Here is a 23,105-nt window from a genome sequence, read left to right on the forward strand (position 1 = left end):
ATAGCTCAATCAGGATATCCAGTGATTGGTCTTCTTTAAGAATTTGTTACTATATCTACAGGAATACCATCATGTCCAGGGGCTTTTCTGTTTTTGCAGTACGAAGTGAATATTCTACTTCTCGGCAAGTTATTAATGGTCCTTCATCTGTATCACAAATGGAAGGACATGCTCCCCTATTACCATGGAAAAGATTAGTCACATAGACTTTCCTGCTGTTCATTTCTTATTTGTTACCAGTGAACTATGTAATGCGAGTGGAATGTATTTTTTTGAAGACTTTGTTTGTAAAATACGATATGATATTTTATTTTTATTGACCTAACCTGTACTGTGTAATATTGTAACATAGGCATTTGTAAATAGTAGAATTCTGTTCTACAGTTCCTGGAAAGATCCAGAAAGTTACATAACTTTTGTACAGGGTGTGTTACTTTGTTGGTATGTGTTCTAGAAAGTGTGTTCTGTCTATTCTGGAAAAATACGACTTTCGCGATCATGCGTGTTCTAGAATGTTAGTCAAAGTTCGTGATCGAAAGTAAGGTTGTGATTGGTGAGTCTAGGTGGCGATAGGGAACACGTGCATGCTGATTGGCTGCCTCCAAGGCCAGTAATTCCTATATATAGTGAGCGAGGCAGTGTTCGAATTAATTCTGTATCCTGAATTCTGTCGGTCTCGGTTTATCTGTCTGCGAGCAGCCTATCTGGTTGACGTCCCCCGGCTTCCGGGATGGCACTCTCCTCGGGTAAGCACTCTTGAATTCCGTCCTGCTAAAATTTCCGTAATGTTCCGATTTGCTTTTCATACAGGAGTCTGCCCTAACCTCGCCTAGATTCACCAAATTAGTTACTTATGACACCTTAGTTTTTCAGCTGGACTTACCTGTTCGTTTCCGAGGCATTCCCATTTCTTGTTTCACTAAAATATGTATATTGTAGTTTAATATTATTATCTTGGGGTTTGCCTCTGGTAGTTCTGTATCACTTGAGGTACGCTAGACTTTGGACAACCTGTAAATTGCATTGTACTACTGCATTGGTAACTAGATGTATAGTTGTTTTGAAATTTGAAATTACACTGATACGAAATAAGCTATGGATACCACTGAACTTATAGCTCGTAACTTAGAATGTATTTGTAAGATTATTTTGTAAATAATATTTTTCAAATCTAAGGATCACGGGCATTTATTTCGGAATCCGCTATCTGAGCCATGTCCATGCCTTTGGTAGGTTCCCAGCCCTTCTATCCTCCCGTTTTGTCGTTCACTAGTTGGCCCTACTGATAGTTACGTACTTGTTTTGTTGGAGATCCGCGTAATGCTAGCTACTGTTTTTCCGAGTGTGTAGTGTTTTCTTATATTGTGTATTGTACTCTTACCTTCCCCTTTTAACTGTGTTTGTGCCTTGTTTGGTGTTACCACTGTAGTAGAGGTAGCATTATTCATGTTCGATGATGACCTTCTCTTAATTGTTATATGTCCGACTCGTTGGCTGAATGGTCAGCGTACTGGCCTTCGGTTCAGAGGGTCCCGGGTTCGATTCTCGGCCGGGTCGGGGATTTTAACCTTAATTGGTTAATTCCAGTGGCCCGGGGGCTGGGTGTTTGTGCTGCCCCCAACATCCCTGCAACTCACACACCACACATAACACTATCCTCCACCACAATAACACGCAGTTACCTACACATGGCAGATGCCGCCCACCCTCATCGGAGGGTCTGCCTTACAAGGGCTGCACTCGGCTAGTAATAGCCACACGAAATTATAATTGTTATATAAGAGTCTATTTGTCCTTCTAATCATCTGGCTGATTTTGTTCTGTAGTTCCTTATACTTTTTCCTGTTCTTGTTCTTTTACCAGCCTCCGTTGATCCATCAAATCGAGGATTTCAGCAGTCATCCATATGTTTTTTTAACTCGCTTTTTTGTATCAGATGACTATTTCCTGTATCCACTACAGTTGTTTGGAATCAACTCCAACTGAATTCGATGTCCTTCGGCATTTCATTCTGGTTGGATAACTGTTAATATTTCTATATAGTTCTCCTAATGTTTGCATCTTGGAGTTTAAGGCTGACAAACTTTTCCATGTTCTTCTTTAATTTTAGCGACCATGGATTATTATCTGATGAAACATTAACACTCGGACAAGTTTTCATTGTTTAACTGCAGTTTCTGAATCTCTTTTTAATCGAAATGTAATCAGTCTGATTCCTCACAATCCTTGACTTGTTTTCAGCATTTTATTTCCAGGTAGAAGGAATTTGTCACAATAAAACTCTTCTGTTGACAAGCCATTATTGTCAGTTATGTCCTCACACATACCTTGTTGCACTTTTGCACTGAAATCTCCCATTAGTATGGTCATTTCCAAACTTTTTATTATTTTTAGAGCGTCATCAATGTCTCCATAAAATTTTTCAATATAATCATCAGTTCCATCACATGTGGGAGCATACGCTAGGATGTTATTTATATTGAAATGTTTTGAATTAAACTTGGTCAATAAAACTCTGTTTGATAACGACGGCCTTCACTACATTATTTTCTTGCTTACCTAGTATGATACCAACTCCATTTAAATGATTTGGTTTGTTCTTTCCTGAGTAATAGACAAAATAATCTTTGATCCTGCAGCTACAGTACCTAATCTTGGCTATCACATTTTGTTAATTCTCTAGTTGATTATTATCTGGAGTCTTTCTATTTCTCTGATGGCATTATAAATCTTTCCTCCTTCATATAATACTTCTCACATTCTCAGTGCATATCTTCATTATGGCCGACTCGGAGATTCTTAGCACCCACTGACCAGTGAAGTCCTGCCGGGGACTGGGGTCCGAGGTATTTGATTGTTCAGCCATACTGATGATATCATGGAGAATTAATTGAGGTGATTTCCACATTGCCATTTTAGGTCATTGATCAGTTACCCTTAACATAACAAACAGTCGCTGTTTTAGCTGCCTTTCTGAGGTACAGCTGATACCTTCTTTCAACTTGGATACAGATACCTTTTGCTCTGTTAACCCGAGCACTGGGCTGCCTCTTCCACCACCTACATCGTACAGAAGCCCTTTTTCTCCACTATAGGTACTGTTGAGGTCTTCACTCATAACCCTGAGCTGGGACCCTTACCAGATGCTACGGACCGGGTGAGTGTGCTCAGGGACTCGCATGGGCAGGGTTGCCACTCCCTGAGTAGAGTTGCCTTAATGTAAATTTATTTTTCAGAGATTTATTTCGAAAATTAATATGCCATCACGAAATGTGTGTACTTGTAAATATAATTATTTTTTTAAATTAAAAGTTTGATGTGTTCTGAAGGTATTACATTGTTTGTATAAAACCACCAATCTTTCTGTTTTAAAATAGTAATTTTTGGTTCCTTAAGTCAGCGAAAAATTCCAATTTATACTTAGTACATAAACATAGAAGAGCCTCCGTGGCTCAGGCGTCAATATCTGGCCTCTCACCGCTGGGTTCTTTGATGCAAATCCATGTGAAATTTGTGATGGACAAACCAGAGGCAGGACAGGTTTCTTCCGGGTGCTCTGGCTTTCCCTGTCATCTTTCATTCCAGCAACACTCTCCAATATCATTTCATTTCATCTGTCAGTCATTATTCATTGCCCCAGAGGAGTGCAACAGGCTTTGGCAGCTGGCACAATTCCCATCCTCACTGCTGACCTCCATTCCTCACCTGGTTAAAATGACTGGAAACAGACTGTGGATTTTCATTTTCACATAAACATAGGTGAAAAAAATTTGCTTGTTCATGAGAAGTAGAAGCTTCAATTGTCAAAAAAGAATGAAATGAAATGAAACTAGATTTAACTGGAGCATAACTTAAACAATTCCAGTTTTGTTCATATACAGTTCAGTGTACTCCTGAAAAATCATGTATTAACATTAATTATCTGCGGTTTCATTTTAAAAAATATTGCATAGTAAAAGGAACTCATATGGCGTAGGGATGTGGCGACCCCATCGCCCAGTAGGAAACCACTGCAGTCAGCCACCCGAGTATTGGCGGAAAAACCATTGCTATTGGGGGGTATGGAGAAAATGCCTACTCCCAGCCCTGACCAACTAGGGAGAACATTATCCTGGCAGAAGGTATAAAATGCCCTCTACCGATACTGTGGCAGCCCAGCTTAATACTTCGGCTTGTGAAGTAACCATGGAGCACATGATAATCACTACTTTACCCCATGGGGTTAATCCCCCGTCGACCTTGGTCGATGCAAGCAGGTTGTTGGATTCTGGGGAACCTGCATCATGTGCAGAAGGAGAGTCGGAGCTCCCCAATACCTCAACGTCCTCAATACGCCGGACACAAATGATCAGACCCAAGAGAACTTTTAAATTAGGAACCATCAACATACAAACCATGATCAGAGTGGAGAACCTGAAACAAGTCGTAGATGCAATGAGAAAACATGGAATCGGCATACTGGCTCTACAGGAAACGAGATTCAGAGATGAAGATACGGTGGAATCAGAAGGATATGTAATATTGAACGGAAAACCGGGTATCGAGATGAAGCAACAGACGTTTATGTTTGGTACGGCGTTTATAGTAGACCGAAGCTTCTTGAGTAGTTTCATTGACTGGAGGGGTGTGAATGAGAGACTGTCATACTTGATGATGAAAATCGGCAATAAAACTTATACACTTGTCAATGCCCATGCTCCCACAAATGATAAGAACAAAAAAGACAAGGCAGGGGCAGAGAACTTCTGGAACGCACTGGATAAGGTAGTAACGGAAGCAAACAAGAGAGGTGTCACGATCTGCTGGGGGATTTCAATGCACAGCTAGGTACTGAAAGGAGATTCAAAGGCCCTGTAGGGGATTACCCTGCGCACAAGAGAACAAATAAGAATGGAGAAAGGCTTGTGAACTTGTGCAAAAGACACAGGATGAGAATCATGACTTCACACTATAAAGCCAAGGCGAGTAAAAAGACAACCTGTGTAAGCCCGAGCAATAGAATTGGTGAAAGGCAGATGGACCCCGTAGTGATCCAAGACAAAAACCATGCAGAGATCATGAACACCAAAGTCAGGAAAAACAGCAGAATGGAGTCTGACCACTATCTCACTGAAATCAAATGTAGATGGATACCAAACAGAACTAGGAGAAACACGAACACAAACTCACACCAGATCGACAGAGAACTGCTGAACAAAAACCGAGATCAGTACATGAAGAACCTGACAGTGGAGAGTAAATGGGAAAACTTAAAGGACAAGGTTAGAGAAGTACAGGAGGAAGATGTGGGTAAGGTGGCAGACTACCAAGAAGGAAGAGGACCTGTCAACATTCGAGACAGCAAGAAAGATGGCTGGCAAGGCGATCAGGAATGCCAGAAGGAAAAGGTGGAATGAGAGACTGGAAGAAGCTGATCGTGCATTTAAGAAAAACAAATTATGATCCTTCTTTAAGGAGATGAAGAGCAGGATAAAGGGTTATGAGGAGAGAGAACCTTTTGTGAAAGGACAAGATGGCGAGTTGAAAAATAGGTGAAAAAGACATATGCGAAGAAATGGCAAGATATTTCAAAGATCTACTGAACACAGAAGCACCCACAAGGAGTAGGACTCTACAATACAGCAGAGACATCAACCAAGGACGAGCACCCACCAGAACAGGAGTTGTGAAGGCAATCAGGGATCTCAAGAACAACAAAGCCGCAGGTAATGATGGTATATGCGCCGAGGAGATCAAATGGGGTGGTCCTGCAATGGAAGAAAGCATGTACAGAATAATAATGGACATCTGGATAAATAAGAAGATACCTAGCAACTGAAAAGAAGCCATAATTATACCAGTACATAAGAAAGGAGACAAAAGAACACTGGATAACTATAGAGGTATCCCACTGCTAAACATTGGGTACAAGATACTCTCGAGATTATTGCTGAACAGAGTGGAAGCACAGCTTGAATCGACCATAGGAGAATACCAGGGTGGTTTCCGGAAAGGGAGAAACTGCGTAGAACAGATCTTTGGACTCAAGAGAATCATAGAACACAGACACAGGAAAGGAAAGGACACAATAGTGACATTTGTAGACTTTGCAAAATCCTACGACTCGATAGACAGGAACACACTGCTAAACATCCAACCACTAGAGTAAGATACCGGAGTATGTTGTCAGATGGCTTTGAAATTAAGACAGGAGTCCGACAAGAGGATGGTCTAGTTAAATTGAAATAATAAATATGGTAGTTCAACCTATCCAATACAAGTAAATAAGAGATGTAGAGATTACATTCTTATTTAATTAAAAGTGGAATTGGTACCGGTTTCGACCCCAGTCTGGGTCATCATCAGCTGATTGTAACTCAAAAAACAATACATAAGTAAGAAAGAAGTTAACGGTCAAGTCCACACAATATCAGTTGAAGAGGCAATATAAAAATGACGGGGGTAGGCACTGTAAAATTCAGATAAAGTGGAATCTAAGTCACTTAAAAGAAGTAATGCGTAATCTTCCGAGCATCAGCACGGCACCCGCAATGTTTGGCACTGTTTCACAATGTTCACGAAAAGCAGAGAATAGTTAAATGAGCCAGACTGCATACACCGTCAGGCACAAAGTCACAACGCAATTCAAATATGAAGATCTAAAGTCATGAAGAAGCCGAAGACGAGCAGCTCAACCGAAGTAACTTGCAAGCTCCAGAAGATCGGCGCGATGTTTACAACGTCAAGTGCTGTAGTTTCATACGCTGATGGAGATTGAAGGATAGATTAATGATCAAGTATTTGCTTAGTTCACGAAAATGTGCCTATATATATATATACTTATAATACGATTCAATATAATTGAATACGTAATTATGATCTTGAAGATTTTTAGAACAGTTGACGTGAAAAAACAATAGGCACATTGACGAAGAAGATATGGAATGCAACCGGCTTAACTGGAAATAAGTGGATGAAGGAAGTCAGAGAAAATTGGGAGGCTATTGGCATAAAGGAAAAATATCCACTGATAACAGTACAGGATAGGTCCAAATACAAAAAGCTCATGGAAGGTCACAGATGGATAGACACCAGGATCCAGATTCAGATCACGGAAGCAGAGAGAAAGAAGAGTGAGAGAATGAAGAGGTATTGGGAAGGAAGAAAACGTGCCGAACAAGTCACTTATGATCCTCATGGGTCATAACGAACCGAATAGAATAAAGGAACTCACATACGTTAAACAAAAAGGAGCAAACAGCAAATGTAATTACTTACTTCATTTTTATATTTTACATCTTTCAGTTTCAAAAAAAATATGAAAGGAAAGAAGAAATATAATACAGTACTGTGCAATGGTTAGGCCTAATAATAATAATAATAATAATCTTTCATCCATCTTTTTAGCCTCCATGGCTCGGGTGACAGCAAACCAGCCTCTCACCACTGGGTTCCGTGGTTCAAATCCCGGTCACTCCATGTGAGATTTGTGCTGGACAAAGAGGAGGTGGGACAGGTTTTTCTCCGGGTACTCCGGTTTTCCCTGTCATCTTTCATTCCAGCAACACTCTCCAATGGTGTCGTATGAGTTGCACCGAGTAAAAGTTGCGCCGTGTTAAAATCAGTAAAACTTGCGCCGTAGTCATTAATCATTCTAGGAACTAGAGGTCTTGTTTGGGAATTCCACAGGGAATGAAACTACGCTGATAGAATGAACATTTGCGATGGAAAACTGTAAATTTCAGTTATTGTTAAGATTAAAAAAGCTTCTTCATGACGCTGATGGAACGTAGGCTTCCCATCACTGCTCCGGGGGTTAAATCTACGATCACTTTAGATAGCATTTATGCTGGACAAAGCTGGCGTTCAAAATATTATTTCTGATTTCTTCATATTTATATCAGCATCACTGTTTGAAACAATTTCATTTGTCATTTATTAATCTTTCATACCCAGGGGAATGGGACAGGCCTTGCCAGGGCACACAATTTCCTTTCTTTGGCAGTAGCTATGGTTCATTCTTGAGCACTATCACTTCATAAGGGGTGCATGTCAGGGAAACGTAGGGTGAGACAGTTTTTTTTTCTGTTTTCACTGGTCATTCTTTATTCAACAAATTCGCTACATTTCATTTGCCATCCATTAATCTTTGTCCGCAAAAGCATGTCAGATCTCGCATTCGGCAGTATTTTCTTCCTTTAGCAGTATTTCATTCTTCATTCATTCTATTCCTGACCCTGTCAATTAGCTACAAACAGGTTATGGATATTCTTCAAAAGACTGAAAGACTGATTCCATGTTTCCACACTTGGTTTGTAAATTAAGTCAAACTACGTAGTTATACATATTTCACCCACTGATATAAATACGATACAGGTTTTCTAAATGTGCAAGAAACCAACATTGATAGAGTGAATACTGAGCTCGATAGCTGCAGTCGCCTAAGTGCGGCCAGTATCCAGTATTCGGGAGATAGTAGGTTCGAACCCCACTGTCGGCAGCCTTGAAAATGGTTTTCCGCGGTTTCCCATTTTCACACCAGGCACCTTAATTAAGGCTACAGCCACTTCCTTCCCACTCCTAGCCCTTTCCTGTCGCATCGTCGCCGTAAGACCTATCTGTGTCGGTGCGACGTGAAACAACTAGCAAAAAACAAGATAGAGTGAATAATATTCTTTATATATTAATTTCAAATTCTCAGTACTACAGATATTCACAGACATTCCTTGAACTTGGAAATAACCCCCTGTGGTGCAGCACAGGTAGCAGATGCTTAAGACAGCTGTCAAACTACTTCTACTCCCGGCGGGGAATCTCCACGGTGCAAATTTTACTCGGCGCAACTCATACAGAACCTCTCCAATACGATTTCATTTCATCTGTCAGTCATTTATCATTACCCCAGAGGAGTGCGACAGGCTTCAGCAGCTGGCACAGTTGGTACCCTCGCCGCTAGATGGGGGCTTCATTCATTCCATCCCTGACCTGGTCAAATGACTGGAAACAGGTTGTGGATTTTCATTTTCATCCATCTTTTTCCTATTGGCACACCAATTTTCTATCCATCAGCATGTCCACAATCAGAATTTAATGTACGTCAGTCACAGATATTCCTAGATTCTGAGAGAACATTATTGTAAACAGAAAAAGATCAGAATTAACATTTGCTCATGGCATCCATAATAACTGAAGAACACAATGTGCAAAATCAGCATCATTGATGGTCATCCCAGTTAATAGTCAAATAATGTCAATTTCTTCCCCATAATTCAATTTGATTTTCTTCATCCTTTGCAGTTCTTTCATGCCTACAAAAGTTGCATTCCCACTTAGGTTGGAACATATAAGCTCACCAGACAAAAAATTAGTCACCCTAGTGCACACTCACAGATGGCACAGCGAACGAGTCCCGTGCTCAACCGCATGTGCACTGCCTCTACATGAGCATAAGACAGTAGCGATCAGGGAGACATGGTGGTTCAAGCGGAAGGTGTACGTCAACATGGGTAGATGTAGGGATGTAACAGAGTGGCAAAAAAGGGCAATGATGTTTTGCCATGCCCATGGCCGTACGGTGCGTGAAGTTGCTGGATTTGTTGGTGTTTCGCAGTGGACTCTTCAATGTGTCTACAAGCCGTGTTGTACTACACGTGGGCATGGAACACAACGTCATAATTGTGGTCGGAAAATGATCCTGACTGAGAGGGACTAGAGACGCGCTTCGCGGCTTGTGAATCAAAGTCGCTTCCTACGTATCGTGGATTGGGCCCGCTCACTGAGGTGATCACTAATATGAACCAGCATGTTTATTTAAACATTGGATGATTAGGTGTTCCCTCTCAATCAACATCTGCATGGTGAGTGTGCTACTGACATCCTGATTTATCCAGATGACAACAGCAAAGTTAATCTGGCTAGGCACACATGTAACTGGTTTTACAAACACCCCCACCCTATTACATCTTGATTGGCCTACAGAATCACCTGATTTGAACCCCACTGAAAATCTGTGGGACATTTTGGAACAGCAGGTATAATGCTGACATCAGCATCTCCACAGTTTGGTGAAAATGCACGATCAGATCCTCAGCAAGTGGCTTAATCTGGATGCGACATACCTGCACAACCTTGTGGAGCCACTTCCAATAAATTTCATTTTTGTTCCGTATTGAAGTGCAATTATAAGTAATAAATTGACAAGAGGGTCTTTTCAGTACAGTATAACAAGTAAATAATACTACATCAGTCTCGGGACTAATTTCAGCAATTTAATGACCATTTTCTGCCAAATAAAAATTAAACAGATTACGTGATAAATATAACATTAAAATACATTATTCCTGCAACACTGTCTTTGTCTGGTATACATATATTTTAGTAATCACTAGACAGCAGATTTTAGGCAAATGCCTATTATTTCCTTAACTTATAAATACATCACCTTTTAAATTTACACGTTTCATGAATGTTTAGGTCTATATAAAGCAGTTTTGTAATGCCTAAAAATGCCTATTTTGACGTTAGAGCCTATTTTCCAGTCTAAGTCTATTTTTAATGCCAATTTTCCAGTTTGACTAGTTTTTCCTTTGTTAGATTTGAATTTCCATTTTAATTTTGATCTCCACGAACCTACTACGCTGGTGTAGAAGGGGAGAGGTGATACTCCCACGTGGCGCGCCCCAGGTGGCAGATAGGGGTGTCCTAACCAGCGGACTTGAGGGAAATAAAATACCTCTCGCGGACCAAACACACAACTCCCCCGTGTGTGGGGGACTCAGACGAGGAAACACCCACGGTATCCTCTGCCTGTTGTAAGAGGCGACTAAAAGGGGTGACCAAGGGATGATTGTATTAGAACCATGAAACTACTTGTGATTAGTACCACCATGCGGGGAACACCATGGGCCGCTTTTACTTGCGCATAGTACCACTATGTTCAGTACCAAATAGGTTTGTGATTAGTAGCAAAAGAGTACGTTGCCAGCTTTTACAGTACCTGTGATTGGTAGCACTATACGAGCGATATCATGGGATGAGCGACACCATGGTTCTGGCTTGCCTATGATTAGTACCCACTATATGAGGAACACTAAGGGATAGTGCAAGTCCCTGTAGTTAGTACACTTACGTAATGAACACCATAGGTTTGTGTTGCCTGTAAATGGCGCCGCAATGTGCGAAACCCCATAGATCTGTATTACATGTGCGAATTTCATTACCTGTGAGTAGTACTATAATGTGTGGAATACCACGAGTCTACGCTACTTTTGATTAGTACCGCAGCATGAAAAATACCATGGTTCTACTTTCCTAGTGAATAGTACAATTATGAGGGGCCTATGACTTGGATTTTGGACCCCTTTGTACTCAAAGCATCATCGATTCAGTATTATGCTATAGACGCAGTCCCTTGGTCAGTAATACTATTATTTCAGGTCAGTTTCTGTGAATGCGAGACATTGCGTGTTGGAGCCACTGATTGTTTTAAATTCATATCCATCCATTTATTCTTCGTCCTCACGTTTTGAATTGTGTTCAGTGGAGGATTTTGGACTTTTAATTTGTCATTCCATTTCGTCTCATTTCGTACCATTAGGGGCCGATGACCTAGATGTTAGGCCCCTTTAAACAACAAGCATCATCATCATCATCATTTAATTTTGATCTTTTACACTATTCACAATAATAATGTACTGTGCCATTATTTTTAATGAGCCTGTAACTTAAAGGTCAACTACGATTCTAACGAGCCTGTATAAAACACCGCAAGGAGTGTTAGCAACCCCTTCCTCCTTCCCAGCTTTGGAAAGCCCAGCAATTAGTGACACAATGTGAACGTCCCAATCTCTTTACCTCTACAAACATAACCTTCTCAAATCTTGGAATTTCATCTCTCACTAGAACAACAGCTGCACATCTAAAGTATCATTAATTCAACAGTGGCTCCTTGAATTCCCTAATTACTTGACAGTGTTTTTTTTAACGTTTTCTAGATATCTGCTCAGTTACATAAATCTGCCTATTATTCATTTTCGTGCCTAAATATAGCAGTCAAGAAGCCTATTTTAGGCGCCTAAAACATTACCTACCGGGCGAGTTGGCCGTGTGCGTAGAGGGGCGCGGCTGTGAGCTTGCATCCGGGAGATAGTAGGTTTGAATCCCACTATCAGCAGCCCTGAAGATGGTTTTCCGTGGTTTCCCATTTTCACACCAGGCAAATGCTGGGGCTGTACCTTAATTAAGGCCATGGCCGCTTCCTTCCAACTCCTAGGCCTTTCCTATCCCATCGTCGCCATAAGACCTATCTGTGTCGGTGCGACGTAAAGCCCCTAGCAAAAAAAAAAAATAAATTTCCTTTTAGAGCCTAAATTTCTGCTGTCTAGCTATAACATAATCTGTTTAATTTTTATTTGGCTGAAGATGGCCACTAAGTGGCTGAAACTAGCCCCAGGACTGATGTAATATTATTTACTTGATATATTGTATTGAAAAACTGGACCCTCTTGTCAATTTATTTCTTATACGACCCACTTCCTAACCGAATCCAGGTTGTTAAATGTTGCTTGTAACGATTTCTCCAGCAGTGACTGATTTATTGTCTGGTGAGCTTATTTTTGTATCAGGTTTAACAGTAAATTAGGCAATGGCTTATTCACAGATGGTGATAATGTACAAAGCCACTGCAAAATACTGAAAAACACATTGATCGGTGTTTGTAAAAACATCTAAGGATGGCAGAGATACAGAAGAGGAAGATTTGGATGACGGATGAGATACTGAAGCCAATGGAATAAAGACGACGAGAAAAATTCAACATAGAGGATTATTGGCAGATACAAAGAAAAACTAGAAGAAAACTTACACACCAGCAAAGCAGCATATTTTATATCTTGTTAGATAGTTTTTTATTTCTGTATTCAGTACTATGTTTTCATGTTTAATATGTTCTCTTTCCTTGCCCCCTACAAAAATGTCTTAACGAAACTTTACTGTAACAGAATAATCATGGTTTCTCTTAAGGAAAGCAAAGGTCATGATTTCCAAGCAGTTAGCTTCATAAACCTATGTTAAGTATCTGGGTGATGAAAACATAAATCACTACTTTGGAAATATGTTAATAAAAACAGAATTTACTCTCTTTTATGATTCTTTAATTCTAGGAAAAGAGTAAGTTAAGAGGTAGTTCATTTTTATAACAGACAGTATGGCTTTAAGTGTTCCCTTTGCAAGCTTTACTGATCAAACTACTGTTAGCTGATGGGAGTTTTATGCTTTGTGGAAGGGTAAACAGTTGCTGATGAACATGCCATCTGACTTTTGCTATGGTTATAGCATAGTATCGTCCAGACAGAAAACATTGCCTATGGTGCATGTTTCAGGTTTCTTCATCAACTTCGATGTTAACACATGTGCCAAAAATCGTGCCTTCTGTAACAAGGTGTGGCAAGCCTGCAAGTATGTTCATCAGTGTGTGACAAGAGTCGTTCCTCATCAGGCTGCCCTGAGGAGGATGGACCGCTGGATCCTCAGTCGACTAGCCTGTATGGTGGCAGAGATGGACGAAGCATTGCACAATATGCAATTTCACTGTGCTACGGCTGCCCTTAAGACATTCCTCTATGACGAGTTCTGTGATATATATCTGGTATGTCTAATTGTATTACCCTGTGTACTGACATCATAGTGATTCCAATATTTGTAGTGTGTTAACTTATTTACTCGTGTATTAGACCCCCTCATGTGTTAGACTCCCCATGGTTTTTTGAGATGAAGAAAATGAAAAAAAGAAATCTCGCATAAAGACCCCCCAACATAATTCGTCAGAGAAGAACAACGATTCTGCTTCGAAGCAGTACAAGTTTTATTGCAGCTCTGATGACATCGCACAAATAGGTGAATAGTTTTGTGTCCAACTCAAGCATTGCAAGCATGCATCAGTCATGCTATATGTCTGTGTTTTGCAGTTAAGAATGTCCACCAGTGTAATGGTTTGCACAGTTAGCTAACATTCTTGGGAGTCTGAGTTTGATTCCCGGTACCATACTACCAGAGATTTACGAATGGCAGGAAGTTTGGTATGCGGTAAAAATGGTACATGTAAGTCCCCTCCACTGGGGGCGTGTCTAAAAAGAGCTGTGCCACCTTGGGATGAGGAAACAAGTTTACTTCAGTTGAGAAATATTTGCAGTTGTTGTTATTAATATAGCAAGCGAGATCATTAACTGAGTGATTGTTTAATATCTTGTAACTCAGGCCAATATAGGCCTAGGTATTTTTTGCAGAGAAGTAAGTTTAAAACGTGATTAAAAACTATCCAGTCATAACAGTTGTTTTACTCGCCAACGTACCTAATAATATTGATTTCATATCCCCCATTTACTTTTAATGATTTTCGGAGATGCCAAACAAAACATAAGAGGGTATGTGTTAATAAAAAAATGGAAACAACAAATGTACAAAATTAAACATTATGATAACAGAACGCATTACCGCCACACCTGTAGATATCCATAAATGCGGCAAACTTTCATGTTATTTATTTTTTATTCTTTCTGTCATGGAACTTTTGGCACTATCCGGGCGATAGCATACCTAACCTAAACAATGCGGTCTCTCTTTTATCTCATTTACAGCTGTTTAGGTAAATCCCGATGTGATAAATGTAGAGTACAAGCATGAAATGTACTTAAAAATAAGGGTCTGGCTTTCAAAGCCGCACTTATCAAAGCAATGTTTCCAGTCACTATGTATTGCATTCGGAAGTACAACTCGTAACATACGCTTGTTATCAGCTGGTGATTTGGCGCGCTATCTACAGCACGGCTTTATTCAGAAGGAGTGGCTTATACTACACATACGCCAACTGGGAATATCAGAGACCATCTCCAGAAACCATTTGGGAATAGATTCACACTGTTTGGACTCTATAATTGGAAACAAAACAGGTTCAGAAAAGCGGGACCTCGAATGTCTTGATTGCATTGCATGGCTGACAAGATGGCAGTGAATATAATAATAATAATAATAATAATAATAATAATAATAATAATAATAATAATAATAATCAGGCTTCCTCTGACCACTGTACAGAGGAAACAATATGTTATAACGGATGCGGAGAGGGCAGCCAGGTCAACCAGACTCAAGACTTTTTGGGAGAAGAAAAGGAAGACAAATTTGTTGTAGTGTGATTTAAGTGCTCCAATGTGGGCGTAAACTCTGTAAATAAATAAATAATAATCAGAGATGCCAACTATTACGATTCAATCATAATAATTACGAATTACCCATCATAATTACGCCTTTACGAATCACACACCACAAATTACGAATTTTTGTTGATTTTTAAATCTTAAGTGTATGAAGTGTTCAAAAGGATACACAAGGAATGCCATTACAGCTTGAATTCTCAGAATATTATTTTCAGATTTCTCAGTAATAATTTATACTCCTTTTCCTGTCCCTCGTTTAAGAATATTTCGAGTTTTCACGCGCCAAAACAGTATGTGCTTCCAGTAGTGGAAAAATAGGCACCTGTGAAGTGGTATGTTTTGCGGAGTTGTTGTCTTTGTTTTGGCGGCAAAGTTGTGAGAAACTCCGTTTTATTGTGAAGACTGTGTACGTGACTGTTGAAGGATTTATTGCGATTTTGGTTGCCAAATTTACATATATTGCTCTTCTAGGATATATGCTATTCGTGTGTTACAAAATGCAAAAGGTTTGAAATAATGAAGCGATTTCTTGTGCAGGAAAATACGTGTGATGACGTTACCGTGACTAGTGACACAAGTAATAAACCAAAAATAGTTCAAAAATTTAGGGAGGAATACTCGAAAGATTGGCCCTGTTTACTGCGTTCCTCAAAATCTCATTCACACATGTTTCGTAGCGTGTGCAGCCGCGATTATTCAGATGCGCATGATGAGGAAGAACAAGACTGAATTCCGTGCTAATATGAACACAGAACTGTTAAGTGCTCTGTTAATGCAGAGGATGCACATGATATCGAAAGAAAAAAGCATGTCACCAGTGTACTGTACGTTTATCAAACAGGAGTCCGGCTCCATGGCTAAATGGTTAGCGTGCTGGCCTTTGGTCACAGGGGTCCCGGGTTCGATTCCCGGCAGGGTCGGGAATTGTAACTGTCATTGGTTAATTTCGCTGGCACGGGGGCTGGGTGTATGTGTCGTCTTGATCATCATTTCATCCTCATCATGATGTGCAGGTCGCCTACGGGTGTCAAATCAAAAGACCTGCACCTGGCGAGCCGAACATGTCCTCGGATACTCCCGGCACTAAAAGCCATACACCATTTCCTTTATGAACATGCCCTACAAGCTGTTAAGGGAGCAACTACAGTACTCGACAAAAGAAATGATCTTTCAATCTCTACTGAGGTATGTTCTGCAGATTACCTGTTACTTTAGCAGGTAAGAATCATACTCTCTTTACATGCCAGTCTTCGAATATGTTACATCAGGTTGAATTGTATGTTGTTCATTGATTTTTCAATGATATGTAAGATAGTAAGATCTCGGGGGGAAAAAAATTCTCCGGCCGCCCCCCCCCCCCCCCTTCCCGTGCCCTAACGGCTGCATTACGAATTGTCTTTCTTGAAAGTTGGCATCTCTGATGATGATGATGATGATGATGATAATAATAATAATAATAATAATAATAATAAGCATCTGACCTCAGCTACCATGTGCAGACATTTCAATTTGACGACATCTGGCTATCTGCTCGTCAATTTCGACGTTCTGTTTTACTCTAGGTCCACTAGATGGCAGACCGAGTAAACCAAAACTCTCTTGGGCGTCTGTGGCTGAGATTTAATTAATTTTATCAGGTAAACACCAAATGTGTCACAGAGATCTTTTACATGCCAACATCGTACGACATGGAGTGTTGAATGAACTGTTTTCTTCCCTTCAAAAATCTGACTACCTCTGCTGGGTTTGAACCCGCTATCTTGGGATCCAGAGGCCGACACTACCATTGATCCACAGAGGCAACTAGGGCAGTGAAGATGACGTTACTTGGAATGACGACACGCCGACTCAGGTTTACTGTGTGGCAGGCCTACTGTTCAACTAACAGGGACAAATGATTGGCCATTAAGTTTTTTTTGTATCAATATTGCATAATACGATAATACAACCCCTTTATCCCTTTTCACTTTACAAAGGAAAATTTAATATGTCCTCCTATTCAATACATAACAAATCCATCATTAGATGGAGTAATAATAGTCAAACATGTTTCGACTCATTTGAGCCATCTTCAGTGAAAAAAAAGGGGGGGGGGGTAAAATCATTTACATAATAGAAGCTAAAATTGTGTTAAAAACATAATGAAGGAACAAATGAAAAACAAAAGAGACATGACGGAAATAAAAAAAACAATTCAATATATAAACATTTCCATCATTAGATGGAGTAACAATCAACTCGTTTGAGACATCTTCAGTGAAAAAGGTTAACATTTTTACGTAGTTGAAGCTTAAAAGTGTGTTAAAATGTATGAAGAAAAGAATGAAAACTAATGAGATAAGAGTGGAAATGAACAATAAGTGTTGTGGACATCTTGAGTGTGATATAATTAAAAACAGGATGGAATCACTGTGTTAAAAATTCAGAATTGACAGTCTGTCTCTGTAAATACACCATCACCACGAAAAGTTAAGAGGGAAGTGAAAAAACTTGAGAATCTAAGTTCGAGAGGAAACACGTACCAGGTGAACCAGGTATGTAACACGTTATGGAAAACCGCCAAATGAAATTCAAATTTTAGAATAGTAGCATTCTCGAAAGGCCTGATCTCACTTTTAGCGGTCCCATTCTCAATTATTGTTTCCAATGTTGACTAGGTGTGTTATGTATTGAATAGGAGGACATATTAAATTTTCCTTTGGAAAGTGAAAAGCGTCAGTACATGTTGATGATGATGCTTGTTGTTTTAAGGGGCCAAACATCTAGGTCATCGGCCCCACCGTCAATACAGAATGATTCTATAATTTATCCCTTTTCTCTATGGGGTTGAGTATGAAGTGAGACGAATCTTTGTAGCTAGTTTTTATGACCGTATGCCCTTCCTGTCGTCAATCTCATCAGAGGAATTTATGAGATGAAACGAATGGCATGATATGAATAACTAAAACTGACTATATTTACCTTATATGTAGGCATAAAAGTTATGTTCACCATTTGTTGTCTTTTTGCATGTAGAAATACTGAGTTCTAATGAAAATAGCCAGTTTAACTTAAATACATTCATAAGTTTGTTAAAGAATAGTGTAGAATGTTTACAGGTATAATTTATAGCTCTTTATAGCTGAGAAGTCATATGTACACTCCACAGTATTTCAGGTTATCGCATATTAGACCCCCTTTACCTTTTTTGTATGTAAAAGGGGGGAAAAAGGGGTCTAATATGTGAGTAAATACATAATTTCATCTACACTGCCTGGCAAAAAATTTGAAGTGCCTAGAAGAAATGGTCTGATATCAGTGTAACTTCATACATGTACAATCCATCAGTGGGTATATATATAAATGATTAAAATTGCAACACTCTGTGACAGGTAGAATGGCCACTAGTGTGCATTAGTGTTTTTAGCAGGTCTGGTAGGATATATAAGGGGCGTGAACAGCCTCAGATCATAAGTTATGAATTTCATTATGGTCCATATTGACAATTGATCACTATCAAAGGGCAGGATGAGTTCACCTATTCAATACTATTAGTTTGTATATTGTCTTATAAAACGGGGACTAGTTTCGATATTGATATTGGGTCATCTTCAGCCATGCTCCAGTTGGAAGACATAAGCACACATATAACCAATAATGATATAAACACTGATATGACACAATTTATAGTCTTGTTTTAAATCATTGATGAAGTCTGAATAACATATCTACACTTTAAACTAAATAACACATCAAAAATATTGTGGTTGATGGCGAACTATTTTGTCATTTCTACAGCAGCTATTGTTTTTGAGTTGATCTGGGAGTTGGTATCCTTTTCTGAGTAAACACTGATATAATGTTGAGTGATAACTGTGAAGGACACGGAGATGCCACGTACTCGTGTGAGACAGCCTTATCAGCAACTGACAGAGTTTGAAAAGGACCTCACTGTTGGTGCCCATTTGGCCGGCTGCTTAAATTGTGCAATATCCAGATTTGTGGGGCATTCAGATGTGATAGTGGCCCGATGTTGGACTGCACGGAAACGTCAGGGCAGACATGCTTGTCATCAAGGATCACATCTGACCACCACAAGGGAGGATCGCCGTATCGTGTATCAAGCACACTGTTACCCCTTCGCATCTGCACATCTGTACCTGCCATCCGAAAACAAGTAATGGATTCCCTGCAACATTCTGTGTCATCCCGCACCATTGGTCGGAGACTAGCAGCAGCCGGACTAAGGAATTTCCGTCCGATGTATATCCTGCCGTTAACATCACAGCACAAATGACTACGTTTGGAGTGGTGCCGTGACCGGGAAGCATGGACTGCTGATGTATGGCGTCGCATTCTGTTCAGCGATGAATCGCTGATTGCACTACCCTGGATGACCATCGCCTGTGAGTATAGAAGTGACTGGGGGAGAGGTACCATTCTTCCAATATTTTGGGGAGGCACAGCGATAGTAGTAGTACACCAATTCAGATATTTAGGAAGCGTAATGGCTAGTAATAATAGAGCTGAGATAGAAATAATAAACAGAGTAACCAAAGGCTCTAATTTTTACAGTATCGTTAGACACCTACTATGGGATGAGAAGGTCCCACAAAGAACAAAAATGACTCTGAAGTCATATTTCATTCCCATCCTTACATATTCTCTGGAAATCTGCACACTAACATCAAAGGATTGTAGAGCCTGTGAAATGAAATTTCATAGAACTGCCCTCCGAAAGACACGACTTGATCACGTGAAAAATGATGAGATCCGACCTAACCTAGGTCTAAATGAATCGATGGAGAAAAGACTTACATCATCTAGACTTAAATGGTTTGGGCATGTTAAACGAATGAATAGCACGAAGTTACTATATGCTTATTTAGAAAAGAGAATAACAGTTAGAAGACCAGCTGGAAGACCAAGAAGAAGATGGATGGACCGTCTGAGGGAAGACATGGAGAGAAGAGGATGGAATTGGGAATCTGTCATGGACAACAAAATCTTTTTGAATAGGCAACTTTGGAAGACGTTTGTTTTCAAACACCCTACCCGGCTCGCTGGAAGGGAAAACTGATGAAGATGATGATGATGATGATGACAGCGGTGTTACTCCATGCGTGATGGTGTGGGGAGCCTTCGGATATGTCTTCCGGTCACGGCTGGTAGTGATCGAGGGAACTCTGATGGCACAATGGTACGTCATGGATTCCTGCGTCCTCATGCATTACATCTCATGCGAGAGTATTGTGTTGCCATTTTTTAACAGGACAATGCTCGTCCACTCACGGCACATGTCTATGAACTGTCTGTGTGATGTTGAGATACTCCCATGGCCAGCAAGATCCCCTTCTCTGTCCCCGATAAAACAGGTGTGGAACCAGCTCGGATGTCAACTCCGTCCCAGTGCCAGTATCCAGGATATTAAGGACCAGTTACAACAGTTATGGGCCAGCTTCCCTCAGGAGAGGATAAAACAGCTTTATGACATCCTTCCCAACCGAATCAGTGTATGCATCCAGGCCAGAAGGGGGTGTAGTGTCATACTGCTAAGTGGGCTGATACTGCCAAGTTTTTGTAAATTTGACTTGATTTTGTAATCACTGAAGTAACATCACATACCCTCTAACACGTGAAATTTAATTTTGTTTCTTCCTCCCCTTCTGGGTGATTGAATTTTTTTTGTCAGGCAGTGTATGTCTGGGGACTGGTAATTTGGAATGTCAGTTTGTTCTTTGCTGTGATATAAACCGAGATGATGTAATTAATACTGTTAGTTTGTTTTTAATATAACAGTGTTTTGACATCTAAGACTCTCTTCCCTCTGCAGGAGACGACAAAGCCAGTCATGAGGTCGAACACATCTGAGGCAGGTGCAGCCAGCTGGACTCTCCTGCAGTGTACTCTCACAGCTCTTCGAGCTCTCAGTCCTTTCATGCCTTTCATCACCGAAGAACTGTACCAGCGATGTGTCCAACTTGAGAAGGGATGTCACGAGAGAAGTGTCATGATAGCTCCGTATCCCAAACCTGAAGAGGTAGGAAATTTTTATTTTAAATGGCAGGTGCCATTCGGCTTCCCACCCAGTGAGTGAGATGGTGAGTGAGTTCTGACAGAGCTGTTCCATATGTAACTCATAATTCTTATACAAATGGTTCTTCAGAGGTACAATATTGAACTCCTTGTAGCTACCGAGGCCACTATGGTCATAAATTTGTTATCCAATCTGGTCAGCTTACAGAAGTGAGATGTCATCGTTCTTCTAGTTAGAAACATATGACTGACTACTTCTGAAGATGTACATACATACATTATTCATTATAGACTGTTATGCCTTAAAGCATTCAGTCTGCAAGCCTTTGTGAATTTACTAAATGTCGCCACAATCCTCGATTTGCAACTAGAGTTGTGGCCTCATTTAGTTCTATACCTCTTATCTTTAAATCGTTAGAAACTGAGTTTAACCATCGTCGTCTTGGTCTCCCTCTACTTCTCTTACCCTCCATAACAGAGTCCATTATTCTCCTAGGTAACCTATCCTCCTCCATTCGCCTCACATGACCCCACCACCGAAGCCGGTTTATGCGTACAGCTTCATCCATCGAGTTCATTCCTAAATTAGCCTTTATCTCCTCATTCCAAGTACCCTCCTGCCATTGTTCCCACCTGTTCGTACCAGCAATAATTCTTGCTACTTTCATGTTTGTTACTTCTAACTTATGAATAAGATATCCTGAGTCCACCCAGCTTTTGCTCCCGTAAAGCAAAGTTGGTCTGAAAACAGACCAATGTAAAGATAGTTTCGTCTGGGAGCTGACTTCCTTCGTACAGAATACTGTTGATTGCAACTGTGAGCTCACTGCATTAGCTTTACGACACCTTGATTCAATCTCACTTACTATATTACCATCCTGGGAGAACACACAACCTAAATACTTGAAATTATCGACCTGTTCTAGCTTTGTATCACTTATCTGACATTCATTTCTGTTGAATTTCTTACCTACTGACATCAATTTAGTCTTCGAGAGGCTAATTTTCATACCATACTCATTGCACCTATTTTCAACTTCCAAGATATTAGACTGCAGGCTTTCGGCACAATCTGCCGTTAAGACCAAGTCGTCAGCATAGGCCAGACTCTTTACTACATTTCCACCTAACTGAATCCCTCCCTGCCATTTTACAGTATACCTTTCAGCAGATGATCCATGTAAACTACTAACAGCAAAGGTGAAAGATTACAGCCTTGTCTAACCCGTGTAGGTACCTGAACCAAGAACTCATTCTACCATCAATTCTCACTGAAGCCCAATTGTCAACATAAATGCCTTTGAATGATTTTAATAATCTACCTTTAATTCCATAGTCCCCCAGTATAGCGAACATCTTTTCACTCGGTACCCTGTCATATGCTTTCTCTAGATCTACGAAACAAACACAACTGCCTATTCCTCTCGTAGCATTTTTCAATTACCTGGCGCATACTTAAAATCTGATAATGACAGCCTCTCTGTGGTCTGAAACCACATTGGTTTTCATCCAACTCCCTCTCAACGACTGATCGCACCCTCTCTTCCAAGATGCCAGTGAATACTTTGCCAGGTATACTAATCAATGAGATACCTCGATAGTTATTGCAATCCTTCTTATTTCCTTGCTTATAGATAGGTGCAGTTACTGCTTTTGTCCAAACTGAAGGTACCTTACTAACACTCCATGCTAATTTTACTACTCTATGAAGCCATTCCATCCCTGCCTTCCCACTATACTTCACCATCTCAGGTCTAATTTCATCTGTTCCTGCTGCTTTATGACAATGGAATTTATTTACTATCCTTTCTGAAGATGTAAACTGGTATTTTTCCTTTTAGTATTCTACCGGTTACGACCTGTACATGAGTATTTTTTGAGTATAAATAACATTTAATT

General features: G+C 40.2%; 1 protein-coding gene across 2 annotated transcripts in view; it reads left to right on the top strand.

The window, feature by feature from the left end:
- The window catches only part of LOC136873861 (valine--tRNA ligase), a 292,221-nt gene that overhangs the window by 218,127 nt on the left and 50,989 nt on the right, over window positions 1-23,105 (top strand). For both annotated transcript variants that reach the window (XR_010860187.2, XM_067147153.2), the window contains exons 13-14: window positions 13,359-13,624; window positions 21,004-21,210. Coding sequence is in view for 1 of the 2 variants with exons in the window: in XM_067147153.2 (XP_067003254.2) it covers window positions 13,359-13,624; window positions 21,004-21,210 (473 nt within the window). In the remaining variant the exon portion in view is untranslated. The remainder of the gene's footprint in view (window positions 1-13,358; window positions 13,625-21,003; window positions 21,211-23,105) is intronic.

Source organism: Anabrus simplex, chromosome 5 (genome assembly GCF_040414725.1).
Source record: "Anabrus simplex isolate iqAnaSimp1 chromosome 5, ASM4041472v1, whole genome shotgun sequence".
NCBI lineage: Eukaryota > Metazoa > Arthropoda > Insecta > Orthoptera > Tettigoniidae > Anabrus > Anabrus simplex.